We start from the raw sequence: 23,260 nt of genomic DNA, 5'->3' as shown, positions 1-23,260 counted from the left end.
TTTCCTAAGTAAAATAATGACCCGATGCTGCCAGCCTGTCTTCGCAGCTCTCTGGGCCTCAGGTGGCTGACCGGACCTTGGATATTTTGCAGCACTTCAGAGCATCCCCTCCCCCCCCACACACACACTTCCTGTGCTTTGGAGCCTGAACTGCAATTTCCCAGCTCTGTCTATTCAGCTCTTTTTAGAGCCCTGCTAGCCTGTCTATGTATCTGGACTGGGAGACTTGCTCCAAAATGCCGACATAGCCATTGGCTTGCCTACACCCAAAAATTGGGTTGACCTAGCTACAGCACTAAAGACTGTGAAAAAAAAAACCCTGCACCTTGAGCACTGTAGTTAGGTTGAACTGCAGCTAACTCTACTGAATGATTCTTCCACTGACCTACAATTCCTAACTTCCCCTCCAGAGGCAGGTTCCCTGCCTGGACAGGAAAACGCCTTTAGTCTATGAAGGAAGTATTTATGTTATGGCAGTACAATTGCAGGACTGTAGGTACATCACCGTACAGGGGCTGCAATGTACTTACTCTCTCTTTTAGATCGCAAACAGGGGCAGCATTTTGAACCCGTTCCCTTTCACCTGCCTTTATTCATCATTAAAAGTGATGTACTTCCCCTGTTGCCCCTTTCCACCACTTCCCTCCCTCCTAGCCACACTGCATGGGATTACAGAGGGAGAGCAGAGTGGGACAAACAGCCAGTCCCCAGACAAAGTTCACACTGGGTAATCATCTCAATCGCTTGTGCAGTCTGCAGATAACTTGGCTAGGGGCTCCCCTCCCTCTGCGTGCTGTGCAGGGACCTTGAGTCGGGCCAGCTCCTGCAGCATTTCGATCTCTAGACAGACAGCCCTTATGGTTAAGGCCTCGGTGCTTCATGTCCCTTGCGAGCAGTAAGCAGGGAACTCAGTTTCCCGGAGAGGAGTGCGTCAGGAGATCCCCCTAGAGAAGTACCTGTTTCAAAGTTCTTTTTTTAAAAAAAGTTATTTCCTTCCTCTCCTCTCCGCCAGTGACTTCCTTCTACCCCTCCCCTCTCGCCGCACACATAGAGGAGATCCTACAGCTGCAGCTGCAGCCTCAAGCTACCAGAGTCCAGCCGAGCCCCGAAGGAAAAGGCAAGATACACTGTCTAACTTTTCCCTTCTCCCGGAAACTTTGTGGAACGTGTTTCTGCCTGGCTGATCCCTGGGGCCTGCCAGGCACGAGCACAGAGCAGGCATTTACAAGTGGAAAACTGCCAGGTGAGTTTAACAGGAGAGCTGCCAGTCATGAGCTGAGGGAGGGATTTCCAGAACTGCCAGCCTGGCACTGGGAGAGAGATTAACAGCAGAGGAGCTGCCGTTCGGCTGCATTCTCATTACTCTAGACCCCAAACAGCCAGCAACAGAGGACTCCTGGCCTGGCCTGCCAAGTATTTGCATGCTCAGCCCCTACAGAGAGAAAAATAACCAGGGTTTGCCTTGACTTTATTCTTATGTGAACTTCAAAGGGAGTTGGCTCAGATCCCTAAATTCAAAGTCTCCCATGGATTGTGTATCTCTCCCAAAACAAACAGTGCAGTGACTCTCTGGAAGAGAAGAGAGGCATCCCTTGCAGTGCCACACAGGCAGGGAAGGAGAAGGAATTAGCCTTGAATGTTTTTGTTATGACAAAAGCATTTTCATGTTAAATAGAATGTAGTGCCTGCTCCTCTACGGGCACCTTGTAATCATTTACTTAGTTCCCAGTGTGTCAAACGGGGGGGGGGGGGGGGGGGGGGGGGGCCCTTAGGACAGGAGGCTGGGGGAGGGGGAGGTGATATGACAGTATCTGTAAGAAATTTAAGTCTGGGCTGGAAGGGGGGGCTCAGGTCAGAGGTTATGGTGGGTGTAGGTGGGCTTAGGGCAGGGGGGTGGGGATGTGGGTGGTGCAAGTTCAGGGCAGGAGCTTGGGGTGTGAGGGTTCAGAGCAGGGGTTTGGGTGTGGGGAGGTGAAAGTCAGGGTTGGGTGTGTGAGGAGGGCCTCGGGGTAGGGAGCGCAGGGGGCTGGGGTATGGATGGATGCAGGGAGTGCAGGAGGGCAGGGGTGCTATTTAGGGAGGGTAGGGGGGACTCAACCCGCCCTCCTCCCCAAGATTTGTACCAGGAGGCTGCTTGCTGCTCTTTTTTGTCTCTCGCAGAGAGCGAAAGGGAAGCTCGCAGCCTGGGTCACTCACTCCTCTGCCCCCTCCCTCCATTCCCCAGCCAGGAGAGAGAGGGATGCAGACACCCTGGCTATGTCTACACTCGCGGCTTCTTGCGCGAGTAATATGCAAATGAGGCTAAGCGTGGAATATCGCCGAGCCTCATTTGCATACCTAATGAGCCACCATTTTTTTCAGAAGAGGCTCTTGCGCAAGAAGGAGCGTCTGCACTGCCCCTTCTTGCACAAGAAAAACCCTCTTGCGCAACGCCGTTCTTCCTGAAAAGTAATAGGTGTAACGGCATTGCGCAAGAGGGTTTTTCTTGTGCAAGAAGGGGCAGTGCAGACGCTCCTTCTTGCGCAAGAGCCTCTTCTGAAAAAAATGGTGGCTCATTAGATATGCAAATGAGGCTCGGCGATATTCCATGCTTAGCCTCATTTGCATATTACTCGCGCAAGAAGCCGCGAGTGTAGACATAGCCCCTGTGTGCTTTGCTTTTCCTCCTGGAGGGGAAGGAGAACAGCAAGCAGCTTCCCCATATGAATCCCAAGTGTTGGGGGTAGGGGACTTCAGCCCTCCCTAAATGGTGCCGGGGGGGAGGGGGCGTTCAGGGCTGGGGAAGTTGTGGACCAGTGAGGGAGCGTGCCCCAAACCAGCCCCTTTAACCTGGCCACCAGGCTGCCTGCTCTGGCACCTGAGTGCCCCAACCGGCTGGCTCTTTCTTGCCAGAGCGACCCACTGGGATGCACTGGCTTGCTTTCACCTCTGCCAAGAACTCTTCTGTTCATAGATACCTAGCTCCCAAGGCATAAAAGGGACCATTCTGACCATCTAGTAATTCCTGTTTCTGCTAGAGCATGACCTGGTAGCATTTTGCACCTACTTTCCACAGGTCAGAACAGCTGCCTGGGGAGCATTATAAAACTTGGCAGTCAAGGATGTGAATGAAACAACAGAGACTTAGTGGGGTAACTCACATGACTGGAACCCTGCCATGGATGGCTGTACACTATTCAGGAAGGAGAGGTGGAGAAAAGGTGAAGGAGAGACACTCTGTGTAAGAGAGCAGTATCACTGCTCACAGCTCCAGTATGAACTGGAGAAAAGCCTGTAGAGAATCTCTGGGTAAACATTAGAGACGAGAGCAGCAAGGGTGATGTCATGGTGGGCATCAGCTATAGACCACCAGACCAGGAGATTCAGGTAGATGAGCTTTCTTCAGATAATTAACAGAGGTTTCCAGATCACAGGCCCTGGATTTCAATCACCATCACATCTGCTGGGAGAGCAATACAGCAGTGCACAAAAAATCCAGGAAGTTTTTGGAGAGATTTGAGAAAAACTTCCCTAGTTGGTTCCTCCAGCTAGGTTGGTACCAGGAGGTTGGTTCCTCCAGGAGGTTGGTACCAGGACCATGCTCCTCTTGACCTGTTGCTCACAAACAGGGAAGAATTGGGAGGGGGAAGTAGAATAAGGTGGCAACCTGGGTAGCAGTGACCATGGGATGGTTGAGTTCAGGATTCTGACCAAAGGAAGAAAGGAAAACAGGAAAATATATACCCTGGACTTCAAAAAAGCAGACTCTGACACACACACACACACATACACACACCCCTGCCCCCCAAGATAACTGATGGGCAGGATCCTCTGGGAGGCTAATCTGAGGGGGAAAGGCCTCCAGGAGAGCTGGCTGTATTTTAAAGAAGCCTTATTGAGAGCACAGGGACAAACCATCCCAGTGTGCAGAAAGAATAGCAAAGATGGCAGGCGACCGGCTTGGCTTAGCAGAGAAATCTTCAGTGAGCTTAAACACAAAAAGGAAGCTTCCAAGAAGTGGAAACTTGGACAGATGAGTAGAGAGGAGCATAAAAACATTGCTTGAGCACGCAGGGGTGTAATCGGGAAGGCCAAAGCGCAGCTGGAGCTGCAGCAGGAAAGGATGTGAAGGATACCGAGAACGGTTTCTAAAGGTCTGTTAGCAATAATAAGGTGGAACGGGACCTTTACTGAATGGTGAGGCAACCTAGTGACAGATGAGGTGGAAAAAGCTGAAGTGCTCAATCAGGAGTGGTAGGTGTAAGAGGCAGAGGAAGGCAGGGTTTTCCCAAACCGCCAGCCTGGCCGCAGCCAGACTGCCCCCAAAACACCTATTGTAAGTGTATTGAGGGTGGGGTAGTGCTGCCTCCAAGTGCCTGCCCTGCTCATGCTCCAACAGGGGAAAGAAAGAGGATCAGGGAAACTACAGACCAGTCAGCCTCACTTCAGTCCCTGGAAAAATCATGGAGCAAGTCCTCAAGGAATCCATTTTAAAACACTTGGAAGAGAGGAAGGTGACCAGGCAAGCTCAGCCAGGCACCACGATCATGCTGCTGGCAGATTGTGGGGGCGCAGGGTTGTCTTTGGTGAAAATTCACTGCCTGGTGTTGTTTAATCCTCATCTTTGACTCGGTTCGTTCCCTGGTTACAGGAGGCAGCAATGGCCGATGGGGGTGGGACAGATCCCGCCGTGTTCACCTCCAGCACTCTACCCTCAGATCCTCGCCTCTTCGCGACAGTGACCAATGCCTACCTGGGCACCCGAGTTTACAGAGACATCCTCCATGTAAATGGGGTATATAATGGAGCAGTGGGGGACACTCACCGTGCCGACATCCCCAGCCCTGTCAATGTCAGAATCAGTGTGCCTGACGAGGATGGACTGACAGAAACCTTCACCTTGAACACCAGGACAGGTAGACAGCACCTCAGATCCCAGGCTACAACTACTTTCTTATGCTTGTTTGCCTGATTTTCCTTTCTCCTCATTTTCAGTGGCTCCCTCTTAGAAGCCTAGAAGTTACATCCCTAAATCCCTTTACCAGTGTTTTCATTTTCTATGTGATCAACACATTCTCTCTCCTCCCTTCCTGGGCCTAAGATTCTATCTGAGTCAGAAACAAGCTGGATTTTGTGTTCCCTTCTTGCTGGGTGCATGGCATCATGGATAGTGGTCAGTAAAAAGCATGCACCAATCTGTGCTATGCTCATGGCATACACACAGTGAAAACAGATTAAAAAGGTAAAATACTCTCATTGGAAGTGTTGCAACATAACTACAGTATTTCTTAGAATTCAAAACAGTCATACACCAAAAAATCCAAAACAGAGAAAGACAAAGCAGGCTGCTCTCTAAAAAAAAGAAGGGCAAAACTCACCTCACCTTACTCTAGACTAGTGCATGTGGCCCATCGGGGTTCTATGTGTGGCCCATGCAACCCTCCTCTGTCCCCTCCCTCTGCACCTTTTGCACACTGGGGATCCTGCACAAACCTATCCCCCCCCCCCCCCCCCCGAACTTCCAAGTACTGTGAACCAGCCAATTCCCAGTGCTCCAGAAGTGCTGGGAGGGAGGGGGAGGAGTGGGGATGGGGTGTGCTTGGGGAAAGCGGCAGAGAAGAGGCCAGGTGGAGGTATGAGGAAAAGGGTGGAGTTGGCGCAGAGCGGAAGGTGGAGCAGCCTCTGGCAAAATGAGAAGTGGTCCATACATGCACAGGTGCCCATATCCCAGCTGGGATCAGGTCCTCGATTTAGAGAGCAGACGGGAACATCTGAGAAGAAGAGGCGCTGAACGATAATTCTGTTTGTGTCCACAGGGACCTTCAGTCATGTGCTTCAGTCAGCCGGTTACACAGCCACCTACAGGCTCTTCGCCCACCAGTCCCTGGTACACCTACTGGCCTTCAGCATCACTATCCAACGACTGGCTCCCAAAGGCCAGCCAGTGACTGTGCAGCTCCAGACGCAATTCACACCACAAAGCCAGGACCTGGTCTTGCACAGAGGGCAGGACTTCCAGGGAGCTCAGTGAGTGTGCTCATGGCAGGGTGTACCCAGCAGGGGTGTGGCCTGGGGGGGGGGGGAAGACTTGCCCTCTTTCCAACTTTCAAATGGGTGACAAAGAAAGCTAGGACAATGGCTGGGGTTCTCAGAGGCCAAGATGACTCTGAACAACTTTACCCATCATTCCGAGGGTCTGGGCCTGGGAGTCAGAACTGCCTCGGGCCCTTGGTACTTTTGGAGGTGTCTCAGCCACAGACGTATTAGCCACAACCGCAGCAGCTGATTAGCTTGGAGGGAGATGGGAAGAGTCTGGAAAGCTGAGATTCCTAGAGTCCAGCTCAACCGAAATCAGGATGTCTTAAATGTCCTGTCTGAGGTGTACTTGATGTTGGGGGGGGGGGGAAGGTGTTAATTCAATTGATGGAGACAGCCCCATCTTCACTCCTGTGGGTGGTGCCAGCCAGGAGGTGAACTACAGGTTGAACCTCCCTGGTCCGGCACCCTCAAGAGCTGAGTGGTCCCAAACAAGGGAATTTGCCGGACCAGGGGAGGTCAGGTGTCTCGGCTCTCCCGGGGTTCCCCTCCTGGCTGCTGCCCCAGGAGAACCTGCAGGCTTGACCTCTCCTGACCCACCTACCGGGCCCACCTCTGCTGCCCCCAGCCCACTCCCAGAGATCTGCTACCTGGCTCCAGCCCCATGCGGGGCAGCAGCTGCTCCCTGGTCTCCTCGCTCCCAGATCACTGACCAGACCAGCTCCACTCCCAGCCGCTCTCAACCTCTGCAGCGGGGGCTCACTGGTCTAGGAACATCTGCGGTCCTTCTGGACTATGGATGTTGCCAAACCAGGGAATCCCAGGTGAGAGAGGCTCAAACTGTGCAAGCTTTTCAGTATCCCACTGCAGGAGGGCGCTGCCCAAAGGAGAGCATCTTGACACTGGCCCTGGGGGGGAAATGCCAGGGAGAGAAAAACAATCTGAAGGGGGAAAAGAGTCCAAGGCCCAGATATTCCCAAGTATTTAGGCTTGAAATAAATGGAAGTTGGGAGGCTAAATACCTTAGAAGATCTGGGCCAATGAGACAATCCAAGGGAGGAAAGAGGGGGTGTAAATGTGAACCCTGGACTCTCCTCTTCTTTAGGTTATGAAAGGGAAATAAATCAAAGTCTATTGGTCTCTCTTCTCACCACCCCTTTGCTGTGCTCCACACCTCTTGCTAATAACAATGGAAGGAGAGTCATGATACATTTCAGACTCCTAGAATCCTAGGGCTGGAAGAGACCTCAGGAGGTCACCTGGTCCAGCCTCCTGCCCAAGGCAGGACCAACCCCAACTCAATCATCCCAGCCAGGACTTAAAAACCTCTAGGGATGGAGATTCCACCCCCTCCTTAGGCATCCCATCCCAGTGCTTCACCTCAGAAGCTCTGTCTGGGGGTGAGATTCCCTTGTAATTAAATGGGGAGGAGAAGGGCGAGGTATGGGATGGGCCTGATCCTCAGCTACTATGAACTGACATCACTATTTTGGAGTAAAGAGCTACACTGATTTACGCCAGTGGATAAACTGGCCCATAGAGTTACTCACTGGGTGGATGATCCCTTTCTGGCTGCTGAGACAACACTGAAATGCCCCATGCTGTTTGCTATATCTTGCAGCTATATCTATGGGGAAACGTTGATCCCAGAGGTGGAGGGGGCTCCACAGCCCTCTGTGCACATGATCTGGACTCCCGTTCCGCAGGCGGTGACCCTGCCCGGGGAAGAGCCGGAGAGAACCTGGGAGTTCCTGACCGCAGTGGGAGGCAGCGAAGAGGAAGTGAAGAGGCACTTTCATGAAGGAAAGTCCCTGATCGCTGCTGGCTCCTTATACTCCTCTCACACCCGGGCCTGGGCAGCGCTCTGGAAAGGCTGCCATGTAGATGTAGATGGGCCTTTCCCTTTGAGGCAGGCCTTGTATGGCTGTCTCTATTACCTGCTGAGCGCAATTCCTCCCCTGGATTCTCCTGACTTCCTCTTCCATGGAATCAGCCCCGGTGGGTTATCCAACGGCACGCAGGGAGAAGACTATTGGGGGCACGTCTTCTGGGACCAGGTGGGCTATGGAAGACTGCAGCCCATAATTCTATTGCGTGTATCACACATGCTACAGCACTCCAGGCTGGGAGTGGGAAATGCAGTACTGGTTGGGAGACGTAGCAACAGTCTACTTCCTGGGAGGCTGACAGGGCAAATCTTGGGCACCAGCAGTGGGGCGTGTATCCTGCCATATGCAGAGGTTGGGAAGACAGCTAATGGCAGTAGTGTCATAGCTTGTTGAGCCTTCTGAACCCAGACTCTGTCGCTATAACCAGATTTGTAACCCATTTTTTTCAGGGTTTAGTATGAGCCTAAGCCATCATTAAAACTTGGCACATGTCCATAGTCAGCTCAGTGTCCGTCTCCCCCCACCAAAGGCTTAGATCAGCACATGTTTTTCTTCCTATAACTGTCTCACCGCGCAGACTACTTGACACCCTGTCTCTGGAACTGGTGTGGATGGTTCTTCCCCGCAATGTGTGGGGTTGAACATCCCCAAGGGCCTTACCCACGAGCTGCTGCTGCAGATGAATGTCCTCCAGGCTCTCTGTCCCCAACTGGGGCACTCTGGGAAAACTGCTTAGCTAGTGCCCGCATGCCCTGATACTAGCACGGCTCAGAAGCATGGCAGGCAGGGATACAATGCTAGCCAGTAACGTGCACAGTTAACTGTGGGTGTGTTGGCAGGGCTTAGGAGGCTCCCACAGTATTCAGAGACTGGGACAAGCCCTTGCGTTCTCTCTGGGTTCTGGCCCACTAGCATCCCCTACTTTTGTTAAGTGTCTGATCTTACATAGACTCATTTTCCATTTCCAGGACACGTGGATATACCCAAACATCCTGTTGTTTTACCCGGAAGCAGCCCGCGCCATCCTGCAGTACCGTATTCGAGCACTAGGTGGCGCGCTGAAGAACGCCCAGGAGCAGGGATATAAGGTAGGGATAGAGTTGGGCATGAGAGAAGATAGTCCTCAAAGGAAATAAACCTCTTAATCCTTCGCTGTCCCTGATCTGCCCCGTTCCGAGGGTCCTGCTCAGCCTCTCCGGGGGGTGTTGTTTCTGGCAGGGTGCCAAGTTCCCTTGGGAGAGCGCGGCCACTGGCCGGGAAGTCTGCCCTGAAAAGATTTATGGAGCCCAAGAAGTTCACATCAATGGGGACGTGTTGCTGGCCTTTGAGCAGTATTACCACACCACACAGGTAACCCAGACACGTGCGGTTTGGGGCAGGTCTGACGACGGTGCCAGAAAGGGGGCAGGCCCAGTGGCCACAGCTACCAGTGTATTGGGCAATTCCTTGGATGTTCCTCTTGATGACTGGAGTCCTCCCCCCCCCCATTCACAATGACCAGTAACACCCCCCGACTCAACACTCCACTATCTATGGTGGCCCTTCTTCAATGCCTGCTCCTCAGATGTTCCTTATTTGACTAGTTCAGCATCTTGCTAAGTGACCCTCGACTAATCTGTCTTCTAACCCTTTCCCTAACTGGTACAACTGGTTCCCAGAGTCCCCTGGGCTCCCTGCTGCTCTTCTCGGGCCCTGCTTATTCCATTTTTCTTTCCCGTGTCTCCCTTGCCTGGCGTCTAAATGCTTTCTGAATCGGCACTAGGAGGCCCAACTGCAAAGAAGCATTAAATAGCCCCCACTGATGGGTGGAGCTGTGACTCTTCTCTGCTGTCCAGTTAGAAATCTGTCTTCTCAAAAATGGGTGGAATGATGTGGCCAGTCACGTGGCCCCCCATTTGCTGTCTGGTTTGTACTGAGCATGCCCGTATAGACTGAGCATGCTCAGTATCATTGCTGAAGTCGGCTGCCCCTCACTCAGCCACCCTTCCCCCCCAGGTATGGGTCACCGCTGGCTGACATGAAGCTTACTAAGGCCAGGTCTACACTGTATTGTAAGCTCAGGGTTAAAACTCAGGCCTGGATTTAACCCCCCCTTGTATCTACACATAAATTGGGCTAACCCAGGCTCAGACTCAAGACCCTACAAGTTTGGAGGGTCCAAGCCAGAGCCAAGCTGGGACCTAGGGTTCAAGCCCTGTTATTTTGCAGTGTAGACACAGACCACTAGACCAGGCAATAATTTTTGCAGAGGGGCCACTTCAAGAATTTTGGTAAGTGGTCAGGGGCCGCACTTTTCTATTATATTAATGGAGAGGATGTGGGGTCTGGGCTGGACTTTGGGTGCAGAAGAGAGCTCTGGATAGAGACTGGGTGCAGAAGGAGGTATGGGGCCTAGGAGGGAGTTTGGAAGCAGGAGACCATTGGCCAATGGGAGCTATGAGGATGGTGCTGGGGGTGGGGCAGTGCACAGAAACCTGTTGCCCCCTCCCCCTCAGAAGCATGCAGAGACATGCTTACTAGCAGCAGCCAGCTGCTTGCGGGAGCAGCATGGCTGGGGCCACAGTAGGCAAGCAGCTTACCTGAGCGCCCCACTCTGGCACGGGACATTTTCCTCAAGCCCTGACCCAGGGAGTTATTTTGCCCACCCCACATATTACCCACTTATGCTCCGTGATATCCCCAAAAGTACGCTGGCACCCCAGGGAACGGCTTTATTTCTCTTCTGGATAATCAAGTGGACAGCCAAGTTTTCCCACACAGGACCACAAATAACAGGCACATTATGGCAGTAGGAAGTTTGCGATATGGGTGGTTGGACTTGGGGTTCCTACTCTGGAATTACAGAGATGCTAAGTGAACCAACCCAGAGTCCTCTCACTTGAGTTGTATTAACCCTGGGCTTACATTGCAATGGACACATACCCTTTTAAGCTTGAATATTAGTGGCAGATAGAGTCCAGTCCACACAGCTGTTTGCTTGCCAGCTCAGGGAACTGAATTTTCCCCCAAGCCCTGTGGGAAAAGTGTGTAGAACAGGCCAGAGGTTCATTCTCTCCTAGAGAAGGAAATCTCCTCTACTCCCCCCCATGCAAGGTGGCGCTCCTCTCCTTGTGTGTGGAATTGCTTAGAGGAGGTGGTAGGAGATTTCCTCACTAAGGAAATGATATGCTATTCAAACAAGTCCGCTGGGTACAACTCCTGCTGAAAGCCATGGAATTGCCTCCACTTACGCTAGTGCTGAATTTGGCCTCAGTTCTTTGCTGTGGAGGTAGCATTGGGGGTGGAGGGTATATTGTACTCTACAGTTGAAACTTCCGGGCTGTCCACGTGTGTAATCAAACTCCACTGGGAACAGCATCCCAGGGAGCAGTGCAGGAGCAGTCAGGCAAAGAATTGGACAAAGGGAATGTGCTTGTGCTGATGCTGGAAAAAGGCAAGGCACGGAGAGTAACGATTGTGACATCAACCTGCATGCTTGCGCCAACGTCCATTTTCTTCCCAGCTCCCCACCTCTTTGGGTCTGGGGACTGCTGTCCCTGTTCCTCATGGCTCTCTCTGGGTCTGGGTACCAGTGTGTCTGCTCCTTGTGGCTCCCCATCTCTGTCTGTCTCTGGATCCCACAGTCGCCGTCCCTCATGGCTCCCCAATTCACTCTCTCTGAGTTTGGTTCCTACCAGGACCGCAAACTGTTCCAGGAGGAAGGCGCCTGGGACGTGGTTGGTACCGTGGCTCAGTACTGGTGCAGCAGGGTGGTCTGGAGTCAGGAGGAGCAGCGCTACCACATCAAAGGTAAGTCCAGGAAGGACTTCACAGGAGAAAGCCCCCAGCTTTTCAGAAAAACGGATCTTTTCCCAAAAAAACCTGCAGTGTAGACATACCCTGTGGGCCTCAGCCCTGGTGCTAAGGAAACCCCACTATGGCTCTGAAGGTAGGGAGGTCTCCATGTCCACAGAGTCTGTGCCCTCTCTAAGATGGGTGCCACTGACATATGCATCTCCATTAGGAGCTGCACTGAAATCACTGTTCACTTCTCCAAGGCCAGCCCCTTGCCCTCAGAGGTAACCCGGGCTACAGTACAGATCTAAGGTGCCATAGCCTCTCACCAACCCCCATAGCAAGGGCTTTAAAACAAACAGGCCAGGCCAGGCCTTGGTGTGATGTCTCCTCCCTCTTCCTGCAGGTGTCATGCCCCCAGATGAGTATCACAACAGCGTCGATAACTCTGTTTACACCAACGCCGTGGCCCAGCGGAGGTAACGCGCATGATTCCTACAAGCACTGAACTGCTTTCCCAGACGCTGACCCGTCTTCCCTGCTGCTTAGCAACCTGGCAGGACTGAGAAGAAAGCCCAGGCTCAGCGGCTCTCTGAAGCACGTGCCATGGGCCACGCTCTCCCGGTCTTGCACTTTCCCTTGTGGGCGACTGGCTGGGATGGCACCTTGGCTTCCAATTATTCTAATATTTCCCTCTTTAAAGCATTACAGAGCCTCTCTAAACAGTCTTTCCTCGCTCCCTCCAGCTTGAGGTTTGCAGCCGACCTGGCCCACGATTTCCAGATCCCGGTGCCGGAGGAGTGGCAGGAGGTGGCCAAGAAAATCAAAGTGCCATTTGATGCAGCCAGGAACTACCACCCAGAGTACGATGGATACAGCCCAGGTGAGGCGGAGGAACAGGAAGGGGAGGGGCTGCATCTTAGCCTTGCTGTGTCTTTTCAAGGTGCTTTGCAGCACATAGTAACCTCAGATCCTGAAACCACTACATTGCTGGCCTGGTGCTTGCTCTGTTGAAGAAGGGTCTAGACCAGAGGTGGGCAAAAGGACCAAGCAGGTAGATCGGGTCCGTGGAGGCCCTGCTGCACCCCTGCCCCCAGGTCAATAAGGGCCTGGAGGTAAGGTTGCCAGGTGTCCAGTTTTGAACCAGACAGTCCAATATTTGAGCTTTCTGTTAGGGCAACAAATTGAGAAAATACTGGACATATAAATGTCTGGTATTTTCTAATTAAATAAGTTTTATTATTATCACGAGTATTGGTAAGTAGCTGCGTACTGCCTGGCTGGTAGACACACTCACACTGCAAGCGCACATCTACCAGCCAGGCAGTACACAACTATGCAGTGGGGGCGGGGCCAAGGTGGGATGGAATCCCCGGGACCAGAGTCGCCCATGTGCTCCGCCAAGACCATGCACGGGACAGTCAGCACCCCGGGATCTGCGTGCGCCCAAGCCAGCCCTGCTTCCTGCCACCCAGGTACCCCCTCCCCTCCCGTACCCACTCCAGCCAGCCCTGCTCCCCGCTGGCCAGTTCCCTCAACCCATGCTCCCCCAGCCAGCCCCATGCCCCCCCGACTTCCTCCCGACCAGCCCTGCTCCCCACTGGCCAGTTCCCCCCACCCATATCCCTCGCCAGCCCCGCTCCCCCCGCGGCTGGTTCCCCTCTCCCTCACCATCTAAAACCATTTGGCAACCCTACCTGGAGGCGGAGGGAGTACGGGAAGTTTCCTCTGCCCTGCTAAGAACTCCAGGCAGAGCTGGAGGAGGCTTCACCCGCTTCCCCGCCCACAGGCCAATCATGGCCTGAAGGCGGGGGAGCACATGAAGCCTCCTCCCGCCCTGCCAGGAGTGCATGGTGCTTTTAAGTGACAGGCAGGGCGGGGACAGAGCAAAGGAAACTTTGCATGCTCCTCTGCCCCCAGGCCCTGATTGGCCTGGGGGCGGGGGAAGTCTGCTCCCAGCCCCAGGCATGGGCACCTAGAGGGAAGGGGGCAGCGGGTGGACAAAGGCTTTCCCCTACCCCCAGACCAATCATGGTCTGGGGGTGGCGAACCAGGAAGTATCCCTGCTCCTTCCGGTCAAGGCCCCGCCCCTTCAGAAATGTTTTAAGTGGCCCCCAGCAAAAAATTATTGCCCGCACCTAGTCTAGACAGATGAGGTCTGTGTGCTGGTAGGTCACCTAACTCAAGTTCTTAGTGTAGAAAGTGCAGCTAGTGAGCTGTTCTCTCCACTGGATGGGGTGATTCATTCTCATCTCTGGGTTACTATCAGGCGTGAAAGGGTTAGATTTGTATTGGTAAATGTCCATTTCACTGTCCACACGCAGAGGGATGGGAAAATATTTCCAGTGATAATAACTGAATGTTATTAATCGGCAAAATAAGAAACATGCTGCTTGGGAGTTTCTTAGAACTGGATTTCAGGCTATTTCCTTTGTCTAGTTTGACATGCGATGCTGACAATCTGCGTTTTAATGGCCATAACACTTTGCCTCACGGAATCTCAACATCTACTGTTATTAAATAATTATTGTCCAACCTCCTCCCACAGAATTTCCCATCACGGCGAACACTGAAATGAATAAAAATCTTTTTAAAAATTGCTTAACATTAATTAACTATAAAACCAAAAACTCAGTTATTAGTCAAGAAGTTGGCCTGTGGCAAGATTTTCTTTGCCAGGGATAGGTCCCTTGCGCCTGGGGAATTTGCTATTGTGCCTGGCTTTAAAAAGACACTGTGCATGATTACCACAATGTTAAAACCGCACCTTGTGGGGGACATTCTGGCCTTGCACCAGCTACCAGATCAGCTGTCAGCTAGGACCACATCAATGAAAATCTTCCTAAACAAATTTGAAATGTCTCTAACTTCCAGCTGGGCAGACCTGAGCCATCTGATCTCCAGTGTCCCTGCCCCACCATCTCTAGGCTTGCTTTACACTCCAGGGACTGCTTTGCTCTGTTTCCATTGGGTCTCAGTGTGCAATATTTCATTAAATAATGTATTAGTAGACCAATCATCTCTCAACCTGCCAGCCCTGCATACTTCCCCTGGGATCTGAGCTTTAAGCTAGGCCCATCACCTCTCATTCCGAGTTCCCATAGGTGCGGTGCCCTTCTCTCCATCCCTTTCCCAGGTAAGCCCGTGAAACAAGCAGATGTCGTCTTGCTCGGATACCCAGTGATGTATCCCATGAGCACTGAAGTCCGAAAGAACGACTTGGAGACATATGAGCCCGTCACTGCGCGGGATGGGCCAGCCATGACCTGGGTAAGCCTCTAAGCCGAGCGGAAGCCAGAGGGTTTCCATGTGAAAGGCTAGAGCCTCGTGCAGAAGTAGGCTCCTCACAGCACACCAAGAGGCCCATCTGGTTCTCTTCCCTGCAGAGCATGTTTGCCATTGGCTGGATGGAACTGAAGGAGATCCAAAGGGCACAGAGTCAACTGAACAAGTGTTTCAACAACATCACCGAGCCATTCAAGGTCAGGCAGGTGCTCCCTGACACTGCTGATAGACTCCCCCTTCCTTCTGCCTGGGCAGGTCGTAATGGCTGATCCCAAGTGATGCTGTCACATGCCACTCAGACCGTCCCCTACATTAATTGTATTATCAATCCCAGCACCCTCTTCTGTTTTTATTGGGCTCAGTATTGCTTTCTGGGTGTCAGTAAGCCCCCACTTGCCTGTGTGTGGAGGAGCAATAGAGACATTGCACTACCTCCCCTCTTGCTCTCTCCAGGAGAGGCAGAGCTAAAGTGCAGGCCTCAGACCCAGCCCAGAGTCCCGCTCCTTGTTATGGGTCAGGGAAATGGGACTAGCAGCATCCTGCCCTCTTCTCCCTCCCAACTCCTCACATCAAGGGTAGGCCACAGAGCCCGGTGGCTCCTCGGTGCCAGGAAGGGGGCCCCTCCCAATTCTCCTGTTTTGGTGATGAGCAGATCTCACCTCCCCTGGCTCCCTTTCTCCTGCTGATGGGCAGCAGAGCAGGAAAGACCCAAAAATGGCTCCCCTTTTCCCGAGGGTGGGGCAATAGGGCCATGGGGGAAGAATGCCTCATACCCACCTCTTCCTCTGTGGCAGGAGTGGGGGCAGTTCTCTGGACTCACAGGGGACCCAGACAAGTGAAGATGATAATTAGCACTTTCCAATGGCCTGTAACGTTATGAAGCGTAGCTAATAAATCCTGATCCTGCCTAGACTGTTTCTCTCTCACTTGTTAGTGTAGATCTGGGCGGAGAACTCGGACGGGTCAGGAGCTGTGAATTTCCTGACAGGCATGGGGGGATTCCTGCAGGCCATCCTCTTTGGCTACACAGGGTTCAGGTGAGAGCATGACGGCAACTCTTTTAATCTCTTGCCAACCAGGAGGGAAGGTCTCTAAGAACCTTTTCGTTAGCTGGGGCTTAAAGTCTCTCCAGTCTACGGCAGCATCTCTGAAGGGAAGATGCTGTCCCACCCACATCCTCCGACACCTCGCTGCAGGTTACAGACAAAGAGCAAAGCTCACACTCCCCTAGGAGTCCCAGCTGGTAACTAGTGAATTGCAGAGAACAGGGTGGAAATTCCATAAGCACTGTCCAAACTTTGCCCCCATTGATGTCAATGGTTGACCTGACCCTGTTCCTATTGACTTTGCCCCCTTTTATGTCAATAGGAACAGGGTCAGGTCATCACTGAGTCCTTCTGAAAATCCTACTCCACATCTCCAATGGAGATTCAAACCTCACTATGGTCTAAGGTCCCATAACATTTCCTAGGGTACCAGGCCTATGCTAAGCTCTTCACTTGTTGGTAGAGCATCCCTGATGCAACGAGTTACCCATCGCCCCCAAACTCTTCCTGGAGAGAGGGGTTTACAGAAAGGGAACTGATTTGCCCTCTGTTGAGGTTATTAGATTCACAGAGAGAGCCCCTCCCCTGTCTGAGGAGCTGGTTTGCTGCAGTAGAAGCCCAGGTGGAGGTAATGGGAGACTCTTGGCATGCTCAAGCCAGCAGCAATGTTCCCTCTAATTTTTCCCCATCTGTGTGTGTGTAATAAATTTTGTTATGTGCACCAAGGCATGTGTAGATGTGCACCACCCATAGAAACACAGGCTGGCAGCTGTGGGCGCTCTGCTAATCAGCAGGGCAGCACTTGATTTTCTCCTGAGCAGCCTCTCAAGTGCTCAGCTTACTGGGAACGCGGGCCAGCAGCTGTGCTGTGTTCTAACAGGGCTGCTCTGGGAGATGCTCAGGTTCTCATCACTGGTATTTCCTCGAATCCTGTTGTCGCTCCCAGCTCCAAGGGATGTGTTGGCAGACTCACTGACAGGCTAAGACTAGCCAGTGCCGCCTCCCTCGTGCATGGAATTCACTACGGTGGCCCCTGACTCCCCTCTGCCTTTGCTAGGATCACCAAGGGCAGCCTGAACTTCGACCCGATATGCCCTGCCAACATTCGAAAGCTCAAGATCACGGGGGTCTCGTACCTGGGGAGCAAGCTGAACTTCACGCTGACCGAAGAGACCGTTAGGGTAAAGGTGACAAAGTCCTCAGGTGACCCCCGTCTGTCCCCACTGGAGGCCGTGCTGGGAGCATCGGGGCAGCACATCCCTTTGCCGGAAGGTACAGTGTCGCCCAGCCACACTCCTGCTGTGCATTTCTGATCTGCGGCGCAGTGCACGCTCTGCAGGGAAGGGGTAGGGGTGGCAAGGTCTCTGGGTCCCGCAAGCCTACACCCTTCCCAGAGCCGCTTCTGCAGGCAGGGCTGGCTTCACAGGTGGGTGCCATGAACTACCCGCCCAGGATGCCGTGATCGGGAGGGTGCTGGAGTCAAGAAGCAGGGTGGGCCTCAGGTGTAAGCCCACAGAAGGGAGCTCTGAGCAATGTGGGGGTGGAGCGGGGTGCAGCAATGCTGGAGGGGACTGTCAAGCAGTGGGGGCGAGGAATGGCAGGCACTCCAAAATAGAAGTTTGCTTATGGCGCTACTGTCCCTAGGGCCAGCCCTGCCCTCTGGGAAAAGCTGTGGTTGCCATAGTGCAGGCTACTCCATACCCACTCCTAGGCCACGGCTTACAGCACCACCTGCTGGCAGAGGCAGGCACTGGAGAAGCTATTGGGAGCTAACGGCCAAGACTTTTATTCCACCCTCCACAGCCTGACCTGCTGTGATCTGGGCGGGGGGAGGGTAACTCCCTGGCTGCAATTCCCACTCTGAAGCTGCCTGAGGACAGCCTGGCCCTGGATGATACCTAACACAGGAGGCCAAGGGTACATCTAGACTGCACGGCTATTTCGGTATACCGGAGGTCGAAGGAACACGGCCACAATCTTGAAATAGTTTTTGAAATAACAGACGCGCTATTTCAGCTTCCCTGTAAGTCTCATTTCACGAGCAATCAGGGATGTTTTGAAATAGCGCTTTATTTTGAAATTTGGCGCCATGTAGATGTGCCAAATCTCAAATAGCCCATTTCAAAATAAGATGCAATTTGCATATATCTTATTTCGATTTTAGAGCACAATCTAGACATACCCCATGAGAAATAACCAAACAGGGTGCTCAGAGCAAAGGTTCTTCTTACAACTCCTGGATTTGTTTCCATTGCAGGGCAGAGCATCTCCTTCGCCACAACTGCTGGCCGGATCCAGAGGGCATCTGCTGAGCCACATTAAGCCCCAGATACTGAATTTGTCAGAGAAAGCAAGTATTTAAAGTCATCAAAGCTATTCAAACATGGCAAGGATCCAGAGTCCTACGGCAGTGTTCTAGCTAAGGGATTCCCTCCATGAGCAGAGTGACTTTTGCCCTGTGCACCAATATGAGGTCATGTGCGTGGGTGCGGAAGCATGCCATCACAGCACTCACCACTTACAAAATTCCTGGATATATATTTTAAAAAAATCTTCAGAGGGGGAGCTGAGTTAGTCTCTAACAGGAAAAATTTAAACAAATAGTCTTTAAGGTGCTACTAAGCTAACAAAACATGTAGATGGTATCATGAGCTTTCATGGACATAACCCACTTCTGTCATCTGAAGAAGTGGGTTGTGCCCATGAAAGGTCATGATGCCATCTACATGTTTTGTTAGTCTTTAAGGTGCTACTAGACTATTCGCTTTTTATTTTTTTTAATGTTATGGAAGAATACTGAAGCAAGAGTTCATTAATAAAGGTACATGACTTTATATGTTTATTTAATATGAAATCAAAAAACACTTCAAAATGGTCAGTAGCCATTTGGTACCTTTTAAATAAAGATGTCTGCTCTTGTTGTCTTTGCCAGGGAAATAGAGTTGAAGGCACTGGGATCTGAGCTGTCAAAGACTAGGTTGGAATGTTGGGACAGATGTTTTAAATTGTTTTCAGCTACTGGCTAAATGGTATTTAATGAGTTCACTTCTGAACATTTTTTGTGCATGTATTGTTCCTTGTTACCCAGGAAACAGGTAAACAGAACTGAAATTTATATAAATAAATGTCTATCAGGGATGGTCTAGACAGTATTTGGTCCTGCTATGAGGACAGGGGACTGGACTCGATGACCTCTCGAGGTCTCTTCCAGTCCTAGTATTCTATCTATATAAATAAATCCTCTCAAATCTTTCAGACAGACAATTTGCTTTGCCATTCATCAAAGCTGGCATAATTCACGAATTCCTTCTGAAGATTTTAGTTTTTTACTATTATTATTTCTGCATCTTAGCAAGGTCCAAACAACATGGGTGGACAGCAAGTTTCAGCATTTTAGCATCATATTAGTGCAGTCTTATTCTCAGATCTCGATTGTGCTGTTTTATGGGTGCTTTGCATCAGAAAGGGAAGCCTGGAGACATTTTAAGCCGTCTTATTTCCTACCACAGACACATGGTAGAGTCAGAATTTTTCAACCATAAACTGTCACCCAATGAATCAGAGGCAGGGCAGTAGCAGCTGGACATGGGCTGATTTACACTGAAGTAGGACACAGGCAAGACAATAGCCTCTCTATTTAACAACTCAAGCTAGTAACACACCAAAGTGCAGCATATTGAAAACAGCTCTATATTATAAAAAACAACAACAACAAAAACCACAACCCCACATGCATGGCCATTAAGTGAAACCATTAAAAATATTCATCAGAATCCCAATTTAATAACCTGCTCCAGGCCTGGCCTTAGGGCAAGACGAGGAAGGCAGTTACCTTGGGCCCAGTGCCTTTAGGGCCTCACTTGCTGCCTTGGTGGCGTGCTGTGCCATGCAGCTCCCAGCCTTGGGCCCCACAATATTTGGCCAGGCCTGACCTACTCCCATAGGCACTAAAGTCTTAGGGAAGGCTACTCAAAAATTAATGCATCTTCCAAAACACTATCATGCTGTGGAATTTTGCAGTTCACAAAACTAAACCTCCATTATCTGCACATAACTGCTTTAAGATGCTGAACAAATTTACGTCACAGACAGCAAACAAAACTGACAACGTGGAAAATACACAGGGAAGTAAAACTTTGAGCGGTTGGTTGTTATTGTGGGTATGTTAAAAATAATATTTGTTTCTGTACAAGTGCAACAGAGCCCCATCAGCCCTCCTAGATTTTCACATTATAATTTGGGTTGTTTCACCAACTCAAACCAAGTAGGAGCTAGGAGACTCATTCCATTTTTACAAAGGCAGGCCGTAAGTAAATAGGGCACATTAACACTGTGGCTTCAGAGTTCTCCCAGACCCCTGCTTCAAAGAACTTGCAAATAAACTTTTCCTTCCACAGAACAGCTAGCTTCAAATGGGACATTACACATTGGAAAAATAAAAAAAGTCATTGGGAGTCCTAAGTCAGAACTGTACTAGATAGCAAAGATCTTCAAGCCTCAATAGTTTTCAATACCTCTCCCCAAACAAACTCTGAAAATTAATGGAAATCACTTGTCTGGAAGCAACCTGGCCACCCCCAGCCCAGAGCTATGGCTGGGACATTACAGGTTGGAAAATACATGCATAATATGCAAGACAAATGTTCTCAGACAAAATTAAACCAAAACTTAAGCAACTGGTGGAGGCAAGGTTAATTTTAGGAACTAAATTGATCAGACTTTAGCAAACTCAGAATTGGTAGGTAAGGTCCAATGGAAAACAAGGCTAAAGAAAGAGACAGTTCAGGAGACTTAGCAATTTTCTAAAAGATGCATTAAGAGTCTCAAGAGTAAACTATCCCACGGTATAGGAAAGATAAGATACCCACCTGATGTAACCAGATCTTCAGTGACCAGAAACTCCAAAAAGAATCCTATTTAAATAAAAAAAAACCCTAGATCAAATTACAAAGGACAAATATTTAAAAACCGAGACACAAGCATGTAGGAACAAAATTAAAAAGGCCAGGACACAAAAGGAAATTAAGCTAGAGACATAAAGAGTAACAAGGAAGTATTTTACAAATATGTTAGAATCCAGTAGATGCCCAGGGTAGGCCTGTAACAGGGTGACACCTCCCACAAGCATCACCATTTAGCAGAGTGCAGGTTCCTGGACTCTGTCCATCTTAAAAGCCTTGCAGCTACTCTGTCTTCCAGCCAAGTGACAGAGACACAGCCCCACACAGGAGTCATCACAAATTGAGGCCCATCCCCAGTGCCTACTGTAGAGTGTCTCCGTTCAATTCTGTTCCTTCAGTTTGTTGCCTCACTCTGAGCCAAAGTGGTGCCTCCGGGGCTTTCCTTCCCAGAGACAACTCCTTTGGCCTTAGCTCAGGGTTTTATCTTCAAGTCCATCAGTCTCTCAGCACCTCACACCTGACTTTCTCCCTTCCAGATCCAAGCTGCAATTGAACTACCTCTAGTCCTGCAGCTCCTTTTGTAGTCCCTCCAGGCTCCTGATTGGCTGGTTTCCTCCTAGCCACTCTACCTGGAGGATTTCTCCATGGCCCTCTTGGCCTTCGGGTCTAGCCCCGTTATAAGGCCCTTTATTACTCAATGAAAAGGGAAATACAATAGTAAAAAATGCAGAACTAACCCAAGTGTTAAACACTTTCTGAGTTTCATTTTTCACCAAGAAGATTAGCAGTGTTTAGACAATGAACATCAGTATAAAGATAGCATGGTCTGAAGCTAAAACATGAAGGCTACGTCTAGACCGGCATGATTTTCCGCAAATGCTTTTAACAGAAAAGTTTTCCGTTAAAAGCATTTGCAGAAAAGAGCGTCTAGATTGGCACGGACGCTTTTCCACAAAAGCACTTTTTGTGGAAAAGTGTCCGTGCCAATCTAGATGCAGTTTTGCACAAGAAAGCCCCAATCGCCATTTTCGCAATTGGGGCTTTTTTGCGCAAAACAATACCGTGTTGTCTACACTGGCCCTCTTGCGCAAAAGCATTTGTGCAAGAGGGCTTTTGCCCAAACGGGAGCAGCATAGCATTTCCGCAAGAAGCACTGATTTCAGACAGTAGGAAGTCAGTGTTCTTGCAGAAATTTAAGCGGCCAGTGTAGACAGCTGGCAAGTTTTTCCGCAAAAGCAGCTGCTTTTGCAGAAAAACTTGCCAGTCTAGACGCAGCCAAAAAGAACAAGGTAAGAATTACTTAAATGATTTAGATGTCTTTGAGTCAGTAGGGCCTGGTGAAATACATCCTAGAGTGCTTAAGGACTTAGCTAAAAAGATCTCTGACCCCTTTATCTTTGAGAACTCGTGGAGGTTGGCAGAGACCTCAGTGGACTGGAAAAGGGCATGTAAAGTATGTATCTAAAAATATGAATAAGGACAACTCAGGGAATTATAGACCAATTAGCTTAATTAATAGAGTAAACAATCAAATGATCAAAAGTGCTGCAAGACTATTAGTTGTTTTTTAAATTTCTGCGGCTTGTGTTCTCCTGGCCAGCAATGAGTCCTCTACTCTAGGGCCCTACTCTAGACACTAGGGCCCAGACCCCTAAAGATATTGAGGGTCATAATTTAATAAGGATCTAGGCATAGGCCTTCCTAGACCCAGAGCGGAGGGTCACTGAGAAGGCATAGGATGCCCCCCCAAAGGCATGAGGAAGTTTTGCTCTCTATGACATGGCAGGCTCTTCTCCAGAGACAGCAAGGCTATGTCTACTCTGCAGGCTTCTTGCGCAAGAACGGCTGTTCTCGTGCAAAAACTTGCGGAGCATCCACACTACAAGCCCATTCTTGCACAAGAAAGTTTACAGTAGATTACCAGAAGAGAGGGCTTTTTGCACAAGAGTTATTCCTCTTCCCATGAGAAATAAGCCTTTTTGAGGAAGAGTTCTTGCACAAGAAGGGTAGTGTGGACGGGAACAGGGGTTTCTTGTGCAAGAAATCCCTATGGCTAAAATGGCAATCAAATCTTTCTTGCACAAGAAAGCATCCACACTGCCATGGATGCTCTTGTGCAAAAGCACATCTCTTGCGCAAAAGCACAAGGCAGTGTGGATGCACTCTTGCACATGAACTTTTGTGCAAGAACTCTTGCACAAAAAGTCTGCAGTGTAGACATAGCCCAAGTGTTTTGAAAGGCCTCAGAGAGGCCTTGTGTCTTCCCCCTGTTAGTCTTAGAAACCTTATAAAATGGTCACCATAAACACAGATGAGGAACAGAATTCACTTGAGATCCATCAAGGGCAAT

At 50.5% G+C, this 23,260-nt stretch overlaps 2 protein-coding genes across 4 annotated transcripts in view; one reads left to right on the top strand and one right to left on the bottom strand.

The window, feature by feature from the left end:
- The window catches only part of LOC102455656 (NACHT, LRR and PYD domains-containing protein 12-like), a 117,532-nt gene extending 95,882 nt beyond the window's left edge, over nt 1-21,650 (bottom strand). Inside the window, exons 1-2 of the mRNA XM_075928353.1 lie at nt 21,275-21,650; nt 20,878-20,922 (exon numbers count right to left, since the gene is read on the bottom strand). The gene's annotated coding sequence lies outside the window, so the exon portion shown is untranslated. The remainder of the gene's footprint in view (nt 1-20,877; nt 20,923-21,274) is intronic.
- PGGHG (protein-glucosylgalactosylhydroxylysine glucosidase) lies at nt 860-19,156 on the top strand. Of its 3 annotated transcripts, none has more exons than XM_006131658.4 (14): nt 867-1,117; nt 4,631-4,895; nt 5,796-6,006; nt 7,637-8,072; nt 8,873-8,992; nt 9,123-9,254; nt 11,582-11,693; nt 12,085-12,157; nt 12,425-12,561; nt 14,815-14,948; nt 15,065-15,160; nt 15,903-16,000; nt 17,067-17,281; nt 18,267-19,156. In XM_006131658.4, exons 2-14 carry the CDS (start codon nt 4,640-4,642, stop codon nt 18,329-18,331), a joined length of 2,085 nt encoding a protein of 694 aa, XP_006131720.2. In that variant the 5' UTR covers nt 867-1,117; nt 4,631-4,639; the 3' UTR covers nt 18,332-19,156. The 3 variants fall into 3 exon arrangements, 2 of the variants coding, with proteins under 2 accessions (XP_006131720.2, XP_006131719.2); XM_006131657.4 differs by having other exon boundaries at nt 870-1,243; XR_001368832.3 differs by lacking the exon at nt 18,267-19,156 and having other exon boundaries at nt 860-1,243; nt 15,898-16,000; nt 17,067-17,205.
- Nucleotides 21,651-23,260: the final 1,610 nt, after the last annotated feature.

This window comes from Pelodiscus sinensis, chromosome 4, assembly GCF_049634645.1.
Source record: "Pelodiscus sinensis isolate JC-2024 chromosome 4, ASM4963464v1, whole genome shotgun sequence".
NCBI lineage: Eukaryota > Metazoa > Chordata > Testudines > Trionychidae > Pelodiscus > Pelodiscus sinensis.
Note: the sequence above shows the minus strand (reverse complement) of the source record. Positions and strands in the feature narration are given on the sequence as shown.